This window comes from Nuphar pumila, chromosome 15 (genome assembly GCF_984573655.1).
Source record: "Nuphar pumila chromosome 15, dmNupPumi1.hap1.1, whole genome shotgun sequence".
NCBI lineage: Eukaryota > Viridiplantae > Streptophyta > Magnoliopsida > Nymphaeales > Nymphaeaceae > Nuphar > Nuphar pumila.
The window spans coordinates 85,365,723-85,378,875 of NC_143263.1; the positions used below are offsets into that span (position 1 = coordinate 85,365,723).

General features: G+C 34.7%; 1 protein-coding gene across 2 annotated transcripts in view; it reads right to left on the reverse strand.

Moving 5' to 3' along the window:
• The window catches only part of LOC149815845 (bifunctional aspartokinase/homoserine dehydrogenase 1, chloroplastic-like), a 96,657-nt gene that overhangs the window by 51,048 nt on the left and 32,456 nt on the right, over positions 1-13,153 (reverse strand). For both annotated transcript variants that reach the window (XM_089990047.1, XM_089990046.1), the window contains exons 7-11: positions 12,911-13,125; positions 12,720-12,807; positions 12,527-12,640; positions 11,547-11,645; positions 11,188-11,382 (exon numbers count right to left, since the gene is read on the reverse strand). In XM_089990047.1, coding sequence (XP_089846173.1) covers positions 11,188-11,382; positions 11,547-11,645; positions 12,527-12,640; positions 12,720-12,807; positions 12,911-13,125 — 711 coding nt within the window. The remainder of the gene's footprint in view (positions 1-11,187; positions 11,383-11,546; positions 11,646-12,526; positions 12,641-12,719; positions 12,808-12,910; positions 13,126-13,153) is intronic.

Sequence of the window (13,153 nt, forward strand, 5' to 3'; positions counted from 1 at the left end):
TGATTGATTTCAATTGTAACGATTGTATACTTGGGAAAATGAAAAAAAAAATCTTTTTGTCAAAGATCTATGTTTCCAACAAGACCTTTTGAAATTGTCCATTCGGGTGTATGGGGACCGGCACTTGTTTTGTCAAAATGACGTTTTGCATATTATGTCATTTTTGTTAACAACTACACGAGATATTGTTGGATTTATTTTTTTAAACACAAATATAAAGTTTTTCGACTTTTAAAACCAATTATATGATGATTAAAAATCAATTCAATGGGGATCTAAAAATTTTTAGAACTGACTCTGGTGGAGAATACCTTTCAAGTAAATTCAAAAATTATCTTGAAAGTCATGGTATTCTTCACCAAAGTTCTTGTCCGAAAACCCCTCAACAAAATGGATTAGCCGAAAGAAAGCATAGATACACAATAAAGACAACTCAAACTCTATTTAGCGTCTGTCTATCTAACAAATTGGCTACCTTCGAAAAACTTGAACAATATCTCGCCTTTTGAAATGTTGTATACCAAAGAACCCGACTATAGTCGATTGAGAATTTTCGGTTGCAAATGCTTTGTTCTTACTAACAAGAACGACAAACTTTCACCGAAAGCCATTGCCTGCGCCTTTCTTGGATATTTCGAAACCCCAAAAGGGTTTCGTTGTTATGATATTAAGAATGATAAATTATATATTTCCAGAAATGTGAGTTTTCTGGAAAATGTTAATGGTTTTGAAAGAAGTGAATCTTTTAAAGAAAACATAGATTACTCCTTATTTGAATTGTTAGCTCATGATGATGATAGTGATGATGAACTCACTCCTAATGAGGCCAATGATAAAGAAGACGAAGAAGATATTCCCTTTCATCCTCCTATCTCCCAACATAGTGATGAAGGGGCATTGCGAGACCCTATAACATATACCCATAGAGACAAAAACAATTTTAGGAGTGCGATTGAAAAATACAGAGAAATAGAAAGATGCCTTCTAAGTTCATCTCATATGATTCATTCACTCCTAAACATAGAGCCTGTCTTAGCGCCATTCATTCCTATGTAGAACACAGGAACTTCGAAGAAGCCAAAAAGAATGATGAGTGGCTGAAAGCAATGGAATGCGAGCTTTCGGTTCTCAACAGGGCAAAAACTTGAAAATTTCAAGTTCTTCCTAAGGATAAGAAAGCAATAGAGTGCAGATGGGTATTTAAGGTTAAGACTAAGAGCGATGGATCTCTCGAGAGATATAAAGCTCGGCTAGTTGCAAAGGGATATAGTGAAAAATACGGGATTGATTATGAAGAAACGTTTGCCCCTGTGGCCCGAATGGTCGTTGTTTGATGCCTCATCATCGTTGCCTCAATTAACAAATGAAACATCTATCAAATAGATGTTTAAAATGCCTTCCTAAATGGCGATTTAAATGAAGTGGTATATATGGATGCTCTACCAGGAATGGAGACTCCCAAAGGGAAAGTGTTTCGCCTTCGAAAAGCCCTTTATGGTTTAAAACAAACCCCCAAGGCTTTGTATGATAGGTTTAACTCTGTAATGTTAGAAAATGGGTTTTCATCCTATTTCAATGACACTGTTTTTTTCGTTAGAAAAACCAATGTGGGGATTTTCTTTATGCTTTTGTATGTAGATGATATGCTAATAACCGGAAGTGATACTAAATGGGTTAAAAACATAAAATCAATTTTAAAGGATAGATTTGAAATGTCTGATTTGAGATTTCTAACTTATTTTTGGGGTATTGAAGTTGCATACTCTCTCATAGAGGGTATTTTTTGTCTCAAACTAAGCTTGAATCTGAGGTTGTTGACAGGTCAAGTTACGGATGATAAAGTTTGTGAAACTTCTGCCGTAGTAGGAGCTAAAATGAAGATTGATGATGACATTCCTCTCTCTGATCCCACCCCCTCCAGGCAGCTTGTGGGATCATTGATGTATCTGAGTATTACTAGACCAGATATTTCTCATGCAGTTCATACTGTAAGTCAGTTCCAACATGCATCAACAGCAGTTCACATGAGTGTCATCTTGCGGATTGTGTGATACATAAAGGGTATACTAAACAAGGGAGTATTCTTATCCTCTTTTTATGAATTAAAATTAATTGCTTATACTGACTCTGACTGGGGAGGTGACCCAAATAATTGTCACTTCACCACTGGTTTTTGTGTGTTTTTAGGACTCGCTGATCTCATGGAGATGTAAGAAGCAGCAAAACATGTCTCTATCCTCAACAGAAGCTGAATATCGTGCCATGACGACTACTACCATGGAAATTGTATGGATTCATCAACTATTAGAAGACATGGGGATCACAATAGAAGGGCCCACCAAGCTATGCTGTGATAACAAGAGTGCAATATACATTGCCAAAAATCATACTTTTCATAAGCGGACTAAACACATTGAGATGGACTGTCACTATGTTCCGGAAGCGTATCTGAAAGGAGTTATAGATCTTCCATATGTAACTTCAGAATATCAGTTGGCAGATTTCTTCACCGAAGCTTTGTGTGCTCCGCGGTTCAATTTCCTCCACGGCAAACTTTCGGTCATCTTGCCCTAAGTTTGAGGGAGGGGGGGGGGTAAATTGTAATTTCAAATCATTGTAATGCTCATATATATTTTATATATATAAAGAGAGATACATATACATATATATTTCATATATATGTACATGTATATATCTAATTATATATATACAAATATTTATCAGCTATAGGGGTATTTTAGTCATTTTCTCTTTTTATGCATATTCATCTCTTTTAATATGTTTGTATATTTTTTTCTTTTCTTTTCTTTTCTTTTTTTCTTTTCTTTTATTTATTGTACTTTGTGTATCTTAGGGGCCCCACATATAGTGGTTGGCTCCTCCAACCGTCACATTTGTGACCATTGGAGGGGCTCCAATGACTACATGTGGAGCCCCTCCAAGGCTCACAAAATCCCTTTTTGTTGCTCTATAAATAGAGCCCTTCTCTTTGTATTTATCATGCTTTGGGTCAAAGCCCAAGTGATTAATAAAGTGTTTTTATTCTTTTTATGCCTTTGTGCATTTGTGAGATTTAGTGGGTTGTGCTTTTGTGCACAAGTGTTCTAAGAGTTCTTATTAGTTCTTATTGTGCATGTGTGCACGTGTTTTCATCAAGAATATTAAGGTCTTGATTATTGTATCTTGTTGAAGATACTTTTACAATCATGTCCTTGCCTTTTACCTCCTTTGACTTTTAAAGGAATTTATTCATTAACTTCTGATGCATTTGATGAAAATATTTCATGTTCTGATCACTATTACTCAGCCAAAACACAGGTGAGTGCTGCTTCCATTTTATCGTCTTTGATTCTCCATTTTTTAGTAGGTTGAACAAGTTCCTTGATTTTTGCTCCAATTGATTCTTCCTAAAACTGATCTTGTTCTAGCTGAGCTTCCTACAGAAATGACAGCTCCCTTTTCAATGTTTAATGTCTTTAAAATGATTTATGGACATGTGATAGCTGTTTGTTGTAAAGCTTGAATCCTTTCCGTTTTGCTGTCCACTAGGGCATTCTGGGAGACACCAAGTCTTGAAATTTCCAATCCTCACCCACTATTTGTCCAAAATGAATATGCAGGAGCTGTTGGTTGCCTTATCCCATCCCAACACTATTATGCCATTGTATGAGGAGAAGGCCAACCTGCCAATTCTGAGGTCCCCACAAATTGTGGAAACACCAAACATCAGTCCAAGTTCCACATACATGAACAACTTGTATTGTTCGCCCAAGAAAAATGTTCACCCCCTAGTGGGACGTTGATTATACATCTTATCTACAAACTATTGAAACCTTCTTGCATCCAAACCGCCAACTGATGAAATATTCTTGTATTTAAACCACTAATTGTATTTTTAATGCGTTCCTCCTGTTGGATCGTGAGGGATATTGGATTGGATCTAGGATCCAGATTAAACTATCATTTGTTATGTCGTGTTATTATTGATATTTTTTGTTTCCCACATTGTCATTTTTCTTTAAAGGTGTTGTAATATGCTGTCAGGGATGCTTATGTAATTTGTTAATGTGTAACAGTTTTTTGATATAAAGAAAAAGTTTCCCGCAATTTCATTAATTGGGAATTGTGTGATTGCAGCCCCTATCATTGTCTATCCTCTTTCTTTTGCTGTGTTGATGCTCTGGATTTCTTCAAGTTCTGATATGGTATCAAAGCAAAACTGTGGTACCCGAACACTCCATTTTGCTCTCCATACTTGTGTCGATAGGCATATGCCCATGTCGACACGCGTTGACACCTAGACACGCCATTGTACCCTCCGTATATACAATTTTGTATTTAATTTATAATTATATTTTCAGTTTATAACTTTATATTTTCAGTATATAATATATATTTTAGATATAGCATATATATTTAGATTATATTAAGTTTATTTTGAATTTATTTTGTATATATATATATATATATAGCCGTGTTCCCATACCCACATTTTTGGAATTGCCGTGTTGTACCCTCCGTTATCCATACCGGCACCGGCACCCGCACCCGTACCCAGGTGACATAGAAGCAAAAGGGATTTGTTTGGACTTCATCAAAGAGTGATATGGTATCAAAGCAAAAGCTGATGTGCTTCCTTTCAGTATTCTAAATAAAAGAGTTTCGAAACTTTTTGAGATCATTTGCTCTAATGTTTAGGGTCCTGCCCCCATTACTTCTTCTTTAGGTAGTTGTTATTATGTTTCATTTATTGATGGTTGTTATTGTTTCACGTGGATTGCCTTTATGAAACATAAACATGAAGTTTTTCACGTCTTTCAAAAATTTCATTCCTTAGTCAAAAATCAATTTTCTATGTCTATTATGAACTTCCAATGTGATGACAGTGGGGAGTATTCCTCAACAGAATTTATTGAGTATCTCCAAAATAATGGAATCAATTGAATGAAAATGAATAAAAATTTTCATTCTACTTGTGGACCGAACCATTTTATTTAGTTGTGTATGTTATGTATGTTATAAATAGACTTACCTATAAAAAAATATGCATCATAAATCTCTTTTTATGTGCTGTTTGGAAAGCATCCTGATTATAGTCTTTTAAGTGTATATGGCTGCATTTGTTATGTGCACATTGATGATGCATTGAGAAATAAATTTGAGACTAAAGCCCATGTATGTAAGTTTGTTAGTTACTCTGATAGCTAATAAAGGTTTTGTGTTATGACATCAAGAAAAAGTGTGTAAGAGTGTCTAGAAATGTTGTTTTCAATGAACTTTCATTTCAGCAGGATGAGTCATCAAACTTACATGCAGAAAATGCAGTCAGAAAAGAATATTATGAGCTTTAGCTGAACGACGAATTGTTCTCTTTTACTAATAATAGTGCTGATATTCAAGGCAGTCAGCTGAGATTCAAGGGCAGCATGTTGACAGATCTAATAGAATTCAACAGATTCAGCAGATATATGCAGTTTTCGGGTGACTGATCAGACCCGAATACATGTTGATCAGACTGGTTCACACGAGGATGTTGATAATTATGTTTGAATAGTTGTATGCGTGTATGTTATTTCTCTGCATAAATATGCTTCAGGAGAGTATTTCCAGCACGTTATTTCTTTGCATAAATATGCATCAGGAGAGTATTTTTAGCATGTTATTTTTCTGTATATATATGCATTAAACATGTGATTTATTCGATTTTCAGTGGCCAGTTGTAGGGCAGACCATGTGCAGCATTGTCTGTTGTCCACTGCATGAGAAACATGATGCTACCAGCATGCTAATGTTGTCCTGTGCATCGTAGCAGCATAGATATGACTAGGTGATTATGTTTTGTATCCCGAGAATGCCCAAATTTGTTACATGAATGGCAAAAGTGTTTATTAGTTATGTATGCTCATGCAACTGAATATCATGTTGGCATAGATGTGTTTAGCGTGAATACAAAATTTCTAAAGTTATTTTGATGTTGCATTAACATGATCATGTGCATATTTGGATATTATGCATGAGATAAATCATGAAAAAAAATGCATGTTGCAAGCATTTATTCGTATGCATATGCAATTTGTTTTATATATACATTCTTGTTCTGTGTGAATGAATGTGCATTGTTGACATATTTGAATAATTGTGTGTTTGCATGTTCACTGAGGATTTTGCATAAGATGCATCAACAGTCATATATGAACCACTGTAGGCTATGTAGGTCAGGAGCATGTGTTGCTTTAAGATTTGTTTATATGCATTGCAAAATCTATTCTTAAATTATTGATTTTCTAATTTAATTGCACTGTTAAATTGTAACAAGCCAAGGTCCCGTGTTGGGTTTTGCATGTTGATTTGCAAAACGGTTCTTGTGTAAAGAACTTGACTTTTGTTAAAAAGATAAAAGAAATAAATAGTGTAATTAATATTTTTCTTCTTGAATGTCCCTTCAAAAGTGTAAGAATCCTGGATAACGATTTTGGAAAAACCGTGAGGATACTAAAACTCTGAGTGCGTTTATGCCCTTTAACCCAATATGGTGGTTTGCCTCCCGACCACGGTTTTAGGGAGCTTGCAGCCACTTTGCCTAGGAGTGGTGTTGTAGACACAACTATTGTTATTGGTATACCAAGAAAGTGGCATCAGTGGATGTTGATTTCTATGGTGTCCCGACATTAGATGTTGATTTCTAATGTTCCGATGGATGGTGTTGATTTCTGATATCGATCGAGGAATAAGTGTGAAACTCAGTAATAAAATGCAAATTGTGTGTTAAGCTACAACTACAAACATAACTTGGACTTTGGGAATTGTTGTGTCCGTTTTGAGTATTTGTGGGTTTAATGAAAAGTGAACCTACACTTGTGTGCATTTAATAGAGATATGCATGCAAAAAAGAACTCTAATAATAACTTAATAAATTGTTTTTGCATGTGCATTGGAATCATGCATATTTACTGTTCTGCATTAGTTCATGCATTCTTACTTGTTTCTGTTTCATGTGAGAAATTGTTATTACATGATAACTGCTTTCAAATGCTTAAATAGTAAATGGTGTATGAGATTGTTGTTGCTACGTTTCTTCTGAATATTTGTATAAAATTGATTTATACTCTTTTTTGCATATTTGGATTTTTAGAAGAATTCGTACAAAGAATCTTTGATTCTTACCCAGTACTTCGTATGTTTTGCACAGGACCTGGAGCTCAATGATGAGGATGACTGCATCTAAGAGTCTACGAGATCGCGTGACTTACTCTTGTTATTCTTGAACAGTGTGGCTCTGGGATTTTATGCTTTAATTTAATTTTGTTCTCAGACTTTGATTATTGATTAATAAAGTTAGTTTTTTTATTAGTTGGTTCAATCTAAAGATCACTTGCGGTTTTGTTAAGTCTGTGAGGCCCAGATCCTTGGGTTTTGGTTTTCGCAATTGTTTTAAAAAATAAAAAATCTACTTTTCACGAGGATGAGTTGGGGTCGTTACAGATAAAATAAAAACTATTTTAAAGAAAAAATTTGATGTTTGATTTGGATTTTTTTGATATTTTTTAGGTATTTAAGTTGCTTACTCACCTAGAGGATATATATTGTCTCATTGCTAATATTTGTGATAAGTATAAGAAAGTGAAGACTCTTGTAGTTGTCAATGCAAAATTAAGGCTAGAAGTTTGAACATTGCTTGAAGATCCTATCCCTTAGGACAACTAATTGTATCCCTCACCTACTCGTCAATCACTAGACCAGATATAGCTCATGTTCATTTAACAAGTCAAATTCAACACACTCTAACCATTGTAAACATGAGTGTCGTATTAAGAATTGTTAGATACTTTAAAATTTTCATAACTAAAGGGATTTTCTTATCCTTATCTTCATCTTTAGATTTAATCGCTTATACTCTATATAGTCAAAAGCCCCGACTAGGCACCGACTAATCCGCCAAGTCGATCTAGGCATAAGTAAAATGCCTAGACTTTGCAATTCCTAGGTGGGTACCTTAAAAGGTACCAATTTTGTTAACTAGGCTCCTAGTCAACGACTAAGCTGCCTTCGCCTAGGCACAAGGGCAGTTTAGTCATTTATTATTCTTATATATTTCGTTGTTTATATATATGTGTGTGTGTGATTTGTTCTGTGAAATCTTGAAAACATGCTTACTTATTATATTTATATACATGTGTGTTGTGTGTGTGCTACTTTGCTTTTGGGATTTTTTCTGTGAAACATTGAAAGCATGCGCAGTTAATTTAAATTGATTATATTATTTATACGTGTTACTTTCTTTCTGATGATTTTTTCTATAAAATCATGAAATCATGTTTAGTATTATGAATTATGTAACATGTTATTTATATATGCATGTATTATTGTGCTTTTGTGAAAGGTTGAAAGCATATTTTGCTTATTATACTGAATATGTTATGAATAATTGAATATATATATATATATATTTGTGTGTGTACAATTATATATATGTATATTAATATATTTTGTGAAAGCATGTGTAATTTTGTACTATGTAATTTAAATATCTTATTAGTATCAGAATTAAACATATTTTTATGTATATTTTGTGTACTTTTTGTATTTTAATTAGGGTACCAACGAGTCCTGCCTAGTCCTCAACTAGTCTTTTTAGGGTTTACGGACTAGGCACCACCTAGCGCTTTTGACTACATAGCTTATACTGATGTTGATTGGGAAGGAAACCCAAATGATAGAATCTCACTATCTGGTATTTGTGTTTTTTAGGAAATTTTTGAATTTCTTGGAGATGGAAGAAGTAACAGAAAGTCTCATTATCCTCACTAAAGTTGAATATATCATGTAAAATGATTGCGACACCATGGAACTTGTATGGCTAAGGAATCTTCTCAAAGATATGGATGTAAACATCTTCATCCCTTCGAAGATGTGTTGCGATAGTAAAAGTATAATTTACATTACAAGCAATCACACCTTCCATAAGCGAACAAAGCACATTGAGATTGACTGTCATAATGTACGGGATGAATACCTAAGAAGAACAATCAAATTGCCGTATGTTACTTTCAAGTATCAACTTGCAGATTTTTTCACTAAACTCTTCATGCACCTCGGTTTATCTTCCTTCTTAACAAACTTTCTGTAAGCACACTATAAGTTTGAGGGAGGGTTTTAAAATATATATATATTAATGTAATAGGTAAGGTCCATCAGGGGCGTTTTGGTCTTTTTACATTGTAATAGTGTCACCCTAGTAAGGGTTATTTTTTAGTGCTTTTATTTTTTATAGTTGTTGGGGCTTCCCCCATTCTCTCTTTTGAGGTTATAAATAGGGGTTTTCCCTTTTGTATTTCTCAATGCTTTCTAAGCATTTTATGAAGTGAATAATATTTTTTTTATTCTCTTGTTTAGCTCTTTGTAGCTCTTGTATGCACTTTGGTGCTTGTGTATTGGCTTTGCCTTTTGTATTATCTCTTAGTGGACTTGTATTTGTGCTTAAGCGAATTGTTTTTGCATTTTTGCTTGTTTTATTACATCAGTGACATGAAAATGTTGTTGACAACATCATATTTGTGTTAACCACATTAAAAAGGAAAATTCAGGTTGAGCATTGTTTGGATCACACCCCAACTTGGTCCACCAAAAAATTGAACGCCTGACACCTTGGGTGTGAAAATTCTACAGGCAGGAGTTTCCCTTTTCATGTTGTAAAAACCAGAGTTGCCAGTCGAGGAAGCAGGAGCGGGAAGCGAGGCACTTTCAAAATTTTAAGAAGCGGGAAGCGTGGGACTTAGAAGTGAACCAAGAGTCGTCTCGGAATTGACCTAGGAAGCGAACCAGAAGCGACCTAGGAAGTGAACCGGAAGCAAGGGGGAAGCGAAAAAAGAGAAAAAATAAAAATAAAATAAAAATATAAAAAAATGAAAAAAAAGGGGAAAGCATGCTTCCCATTTAAGGAAAGTGCACTTCCCCTAAATGGGAAGCACACTTCTCCTAAATTGGAAAGCACACTTCCCCAAAATGGGAAGCGCACTTCCCAGCACGTTTTGGAAGCGCAATGTTTTGCGCTTCCGAAATGCGCTTCGGGGAAGCGTGCTTCCCCACTACTAAGGGCGCTTCCGGTAACCTTGGTAAAAACCTGTTTTTAGGGGATGACCCTGCCCTCTTCTTTTCTTTTCCCCTTCTCTTCCCTCCTTTCTCATGCAACTTCAACCTACATGCTGACTGAAAGGCTGTTGGAGGGAGCTCAAAGGGTGCTATCCAACATGGATGGCACAGTCCTAGTCATTTCTGGCCTGCTAACAGCAGGAAAGTAATGGGGTTGTTTCTTAGAATGGACAAAGAAAGTGTGTGTGTGTGTGTGTGAGAAAGAGAGAGAGATGCTGCTGCTGCTTATGATATAAAAAAAATGATTATGATGATAGTTTTGACTAGGAAAAAAATGATGATGGCAATGAACATATGTGAGAGAAAAATTAATACGATTATAGTGACAGAAAAAATAATACGATTATAGTGACAATGGTGTTGATTATGAAGTGGATGATGGGGTGACAGTGGTAATGGAATGTTGATGAAGGAGCGACTATACAGTATACTACAGGGTTATGTGCCATCAAAATACTTATAACTATTGTAAAACTCCAACCAATAATCTACCTACCTAAAGTTATTCTTACCAGATTAACCAAACACCCTAAAAAATCCTAAGCTGATGATAAGTCCTTGCTCAATCCCACTGAAGGTTCATTTTGTACCTTCCACAAAGAAGTTTCTTGCTTTTTTAGAAGTTACCCAAAGATATCACTAGTAGGTGTTAGCATGGTAGAAGAATTTCAAGTGAAAACAAAAGGAAAATTGATACTTTATTAGCTTTTATATATATATATATATATATGCACACACACACACGTATGCCTGTGTAACAAATTCATTCTCCAAGTATTAGTTACCTTCATGAATATAAAGTTTAAACAAATACACATAAGCTAGCTTGGTCATACATTCTGATGTTTTATGTGCTAGAAGGCAGCCTACTGCTGAGATATGGAATTGGGACAACAAGTTGATTAAATCAAGATTATCCAACATCCAAATCTTATAATTATACAGAATAATTGTAAACATAATTGCCATTTGCCTTGGGAAGAAAACCATCATGACAAAATGGACAATAATATTTTAAAAGAATAGGGGTAAGCACACCTGATCCCGAAGCTGATCAAGCAACGTGGCCCCAATCAATCCTGGTCCAATTATGCCAACAGACACAGTCGTTTTTGATAGGAAAAATATTGAATGTGCAGCTCGCAAAGCCCTTATGCAATCCTCATGTCTCAACACTACTGTAATATTGTATTCAGAGCATCCTTGAGCGATGGCTCGTATATTCACATTAGCCTGGTAGAGGAATGTGAATATTGTAATCGAGATTCTTTAACAGAAACATAGATTGAAACAAACAGAAAGAACGCAGCCAGAGTAAGCTTAGGGTAATATAATAATATCGGCATCACCCTACTGGAGAACACTGCCAACACATTGGGAGTACCTTAGATTAGTACCTTAGCGAGAGCATTGAAAAGAGTAGCACTGACTCCAGGAGTACTGGCCATTTTCTGCCCAACTGCTGCCAGAATACTGCAATCTCTAATAACTTCAACCTAAAAGGAGAAAACAATATAGGAAACAGGAGAGAGTTTAAAGAATAGCAAATATACACGGAAGTTTCTCTTTTAATAGCAATAAGCCATGTTATTAATGTTATCAAGTGATCTCTCTCTCTCTCTCTCTCTCTCTCTCTCTCTCTCTCTCTCTCTCTCTCTCTCTATATATATATATATATATATATATATATATATATATATATATATATATATATATATATATATATATATATCGGTCTCGGCAAGGCAATTTCTCATGACAATATAGGTTTAGTTGATAAATCTCGGGAAAAACTCAGGGCTTAAAAAGTTTAAAAAATATAAAAATAGCAGAAATAAGTAAGAAAATAACATGTTTAGACAATAAAATACACATAAAATCAAAGAAATAAGTAAAAAATATAAAAGAAAGAAGAAAAATGTACTTAAGATATAGAAAAGAAGTAAAAAAGTAAGAAGTAATTGATAATAACTTGATGTTATTGTGATAATATCGTGATATATATAAATTTCTGATATTTTCAAAATATTATGATATTTTCAAAATATTATGATATTTTCAAAATATTATGATATTTTCAAAATATTATGATATTTTTCCTTTAATATCTTTTTATGAATTTATAGTGATATTATTGCTATATTTTCAAAAAATTGCCTATATCTGTGATTATTATATATATCACATTGATAACTAGGTCTGGACAATTCTGACACTAGAAAATTCTGCAGTGTATTAATTCAGGTGAAAGTACTGCACCTGATATTCTCAATCACAGTAAAGGAAAAGCAGCAGAAGCTAATTACTATTTGGATTTACCAATTGAATTCCAAATACTAACTGCATGCAGCATGGCCAATATTACTAGCAATGGTACCTTAGCAAGGCGCCCAGCATCCAAAGCCTGCCGGAACCTGGACTCCAAGACTTCAGCAACAGCACTCACTTCCTTCTCAGGCACAGCAAAGCACACAGAGTGCTCACTACTAGCCTACAGTTAACTCCATTTGATTTAATAGGCATGAAATTGGTCACTCTAATTACCAAGGGTACCCAAGAAATACACTTGCCTGGGATATCATAATAACATTTGCTCCTACATCTTTAACAGCACCAAATATGGCACTAGCTGTACCAGGAACACCAGCCATTCCAGTCCTGTAAATCAGCCAAAATGTACTGTCAAATCAACATAAAGAAAAGTCTGATTATGCACTAAATGAGAAACCATCACAGACAGATGTCAAGAAAGGAAAATTACCCTTCAACGTTAACAAGAGCTAAATTGTCTATTGTTGCAAAACCCTTGACAACAGAATCCAAGCTTAACGAGTCTCGCTTTTCATCCTCATTAGGGTAACATATCATTGTTCCAGGAGACGAGAGATTGAAAACATTTCTTATTACGATGGGAATGTTATACCTCATCACCGGAATAATAGAGCGAGGATGCAAGACATTTGCCCCAAAATATGACTGCCAATGAAACAAATGATCTTAAAAG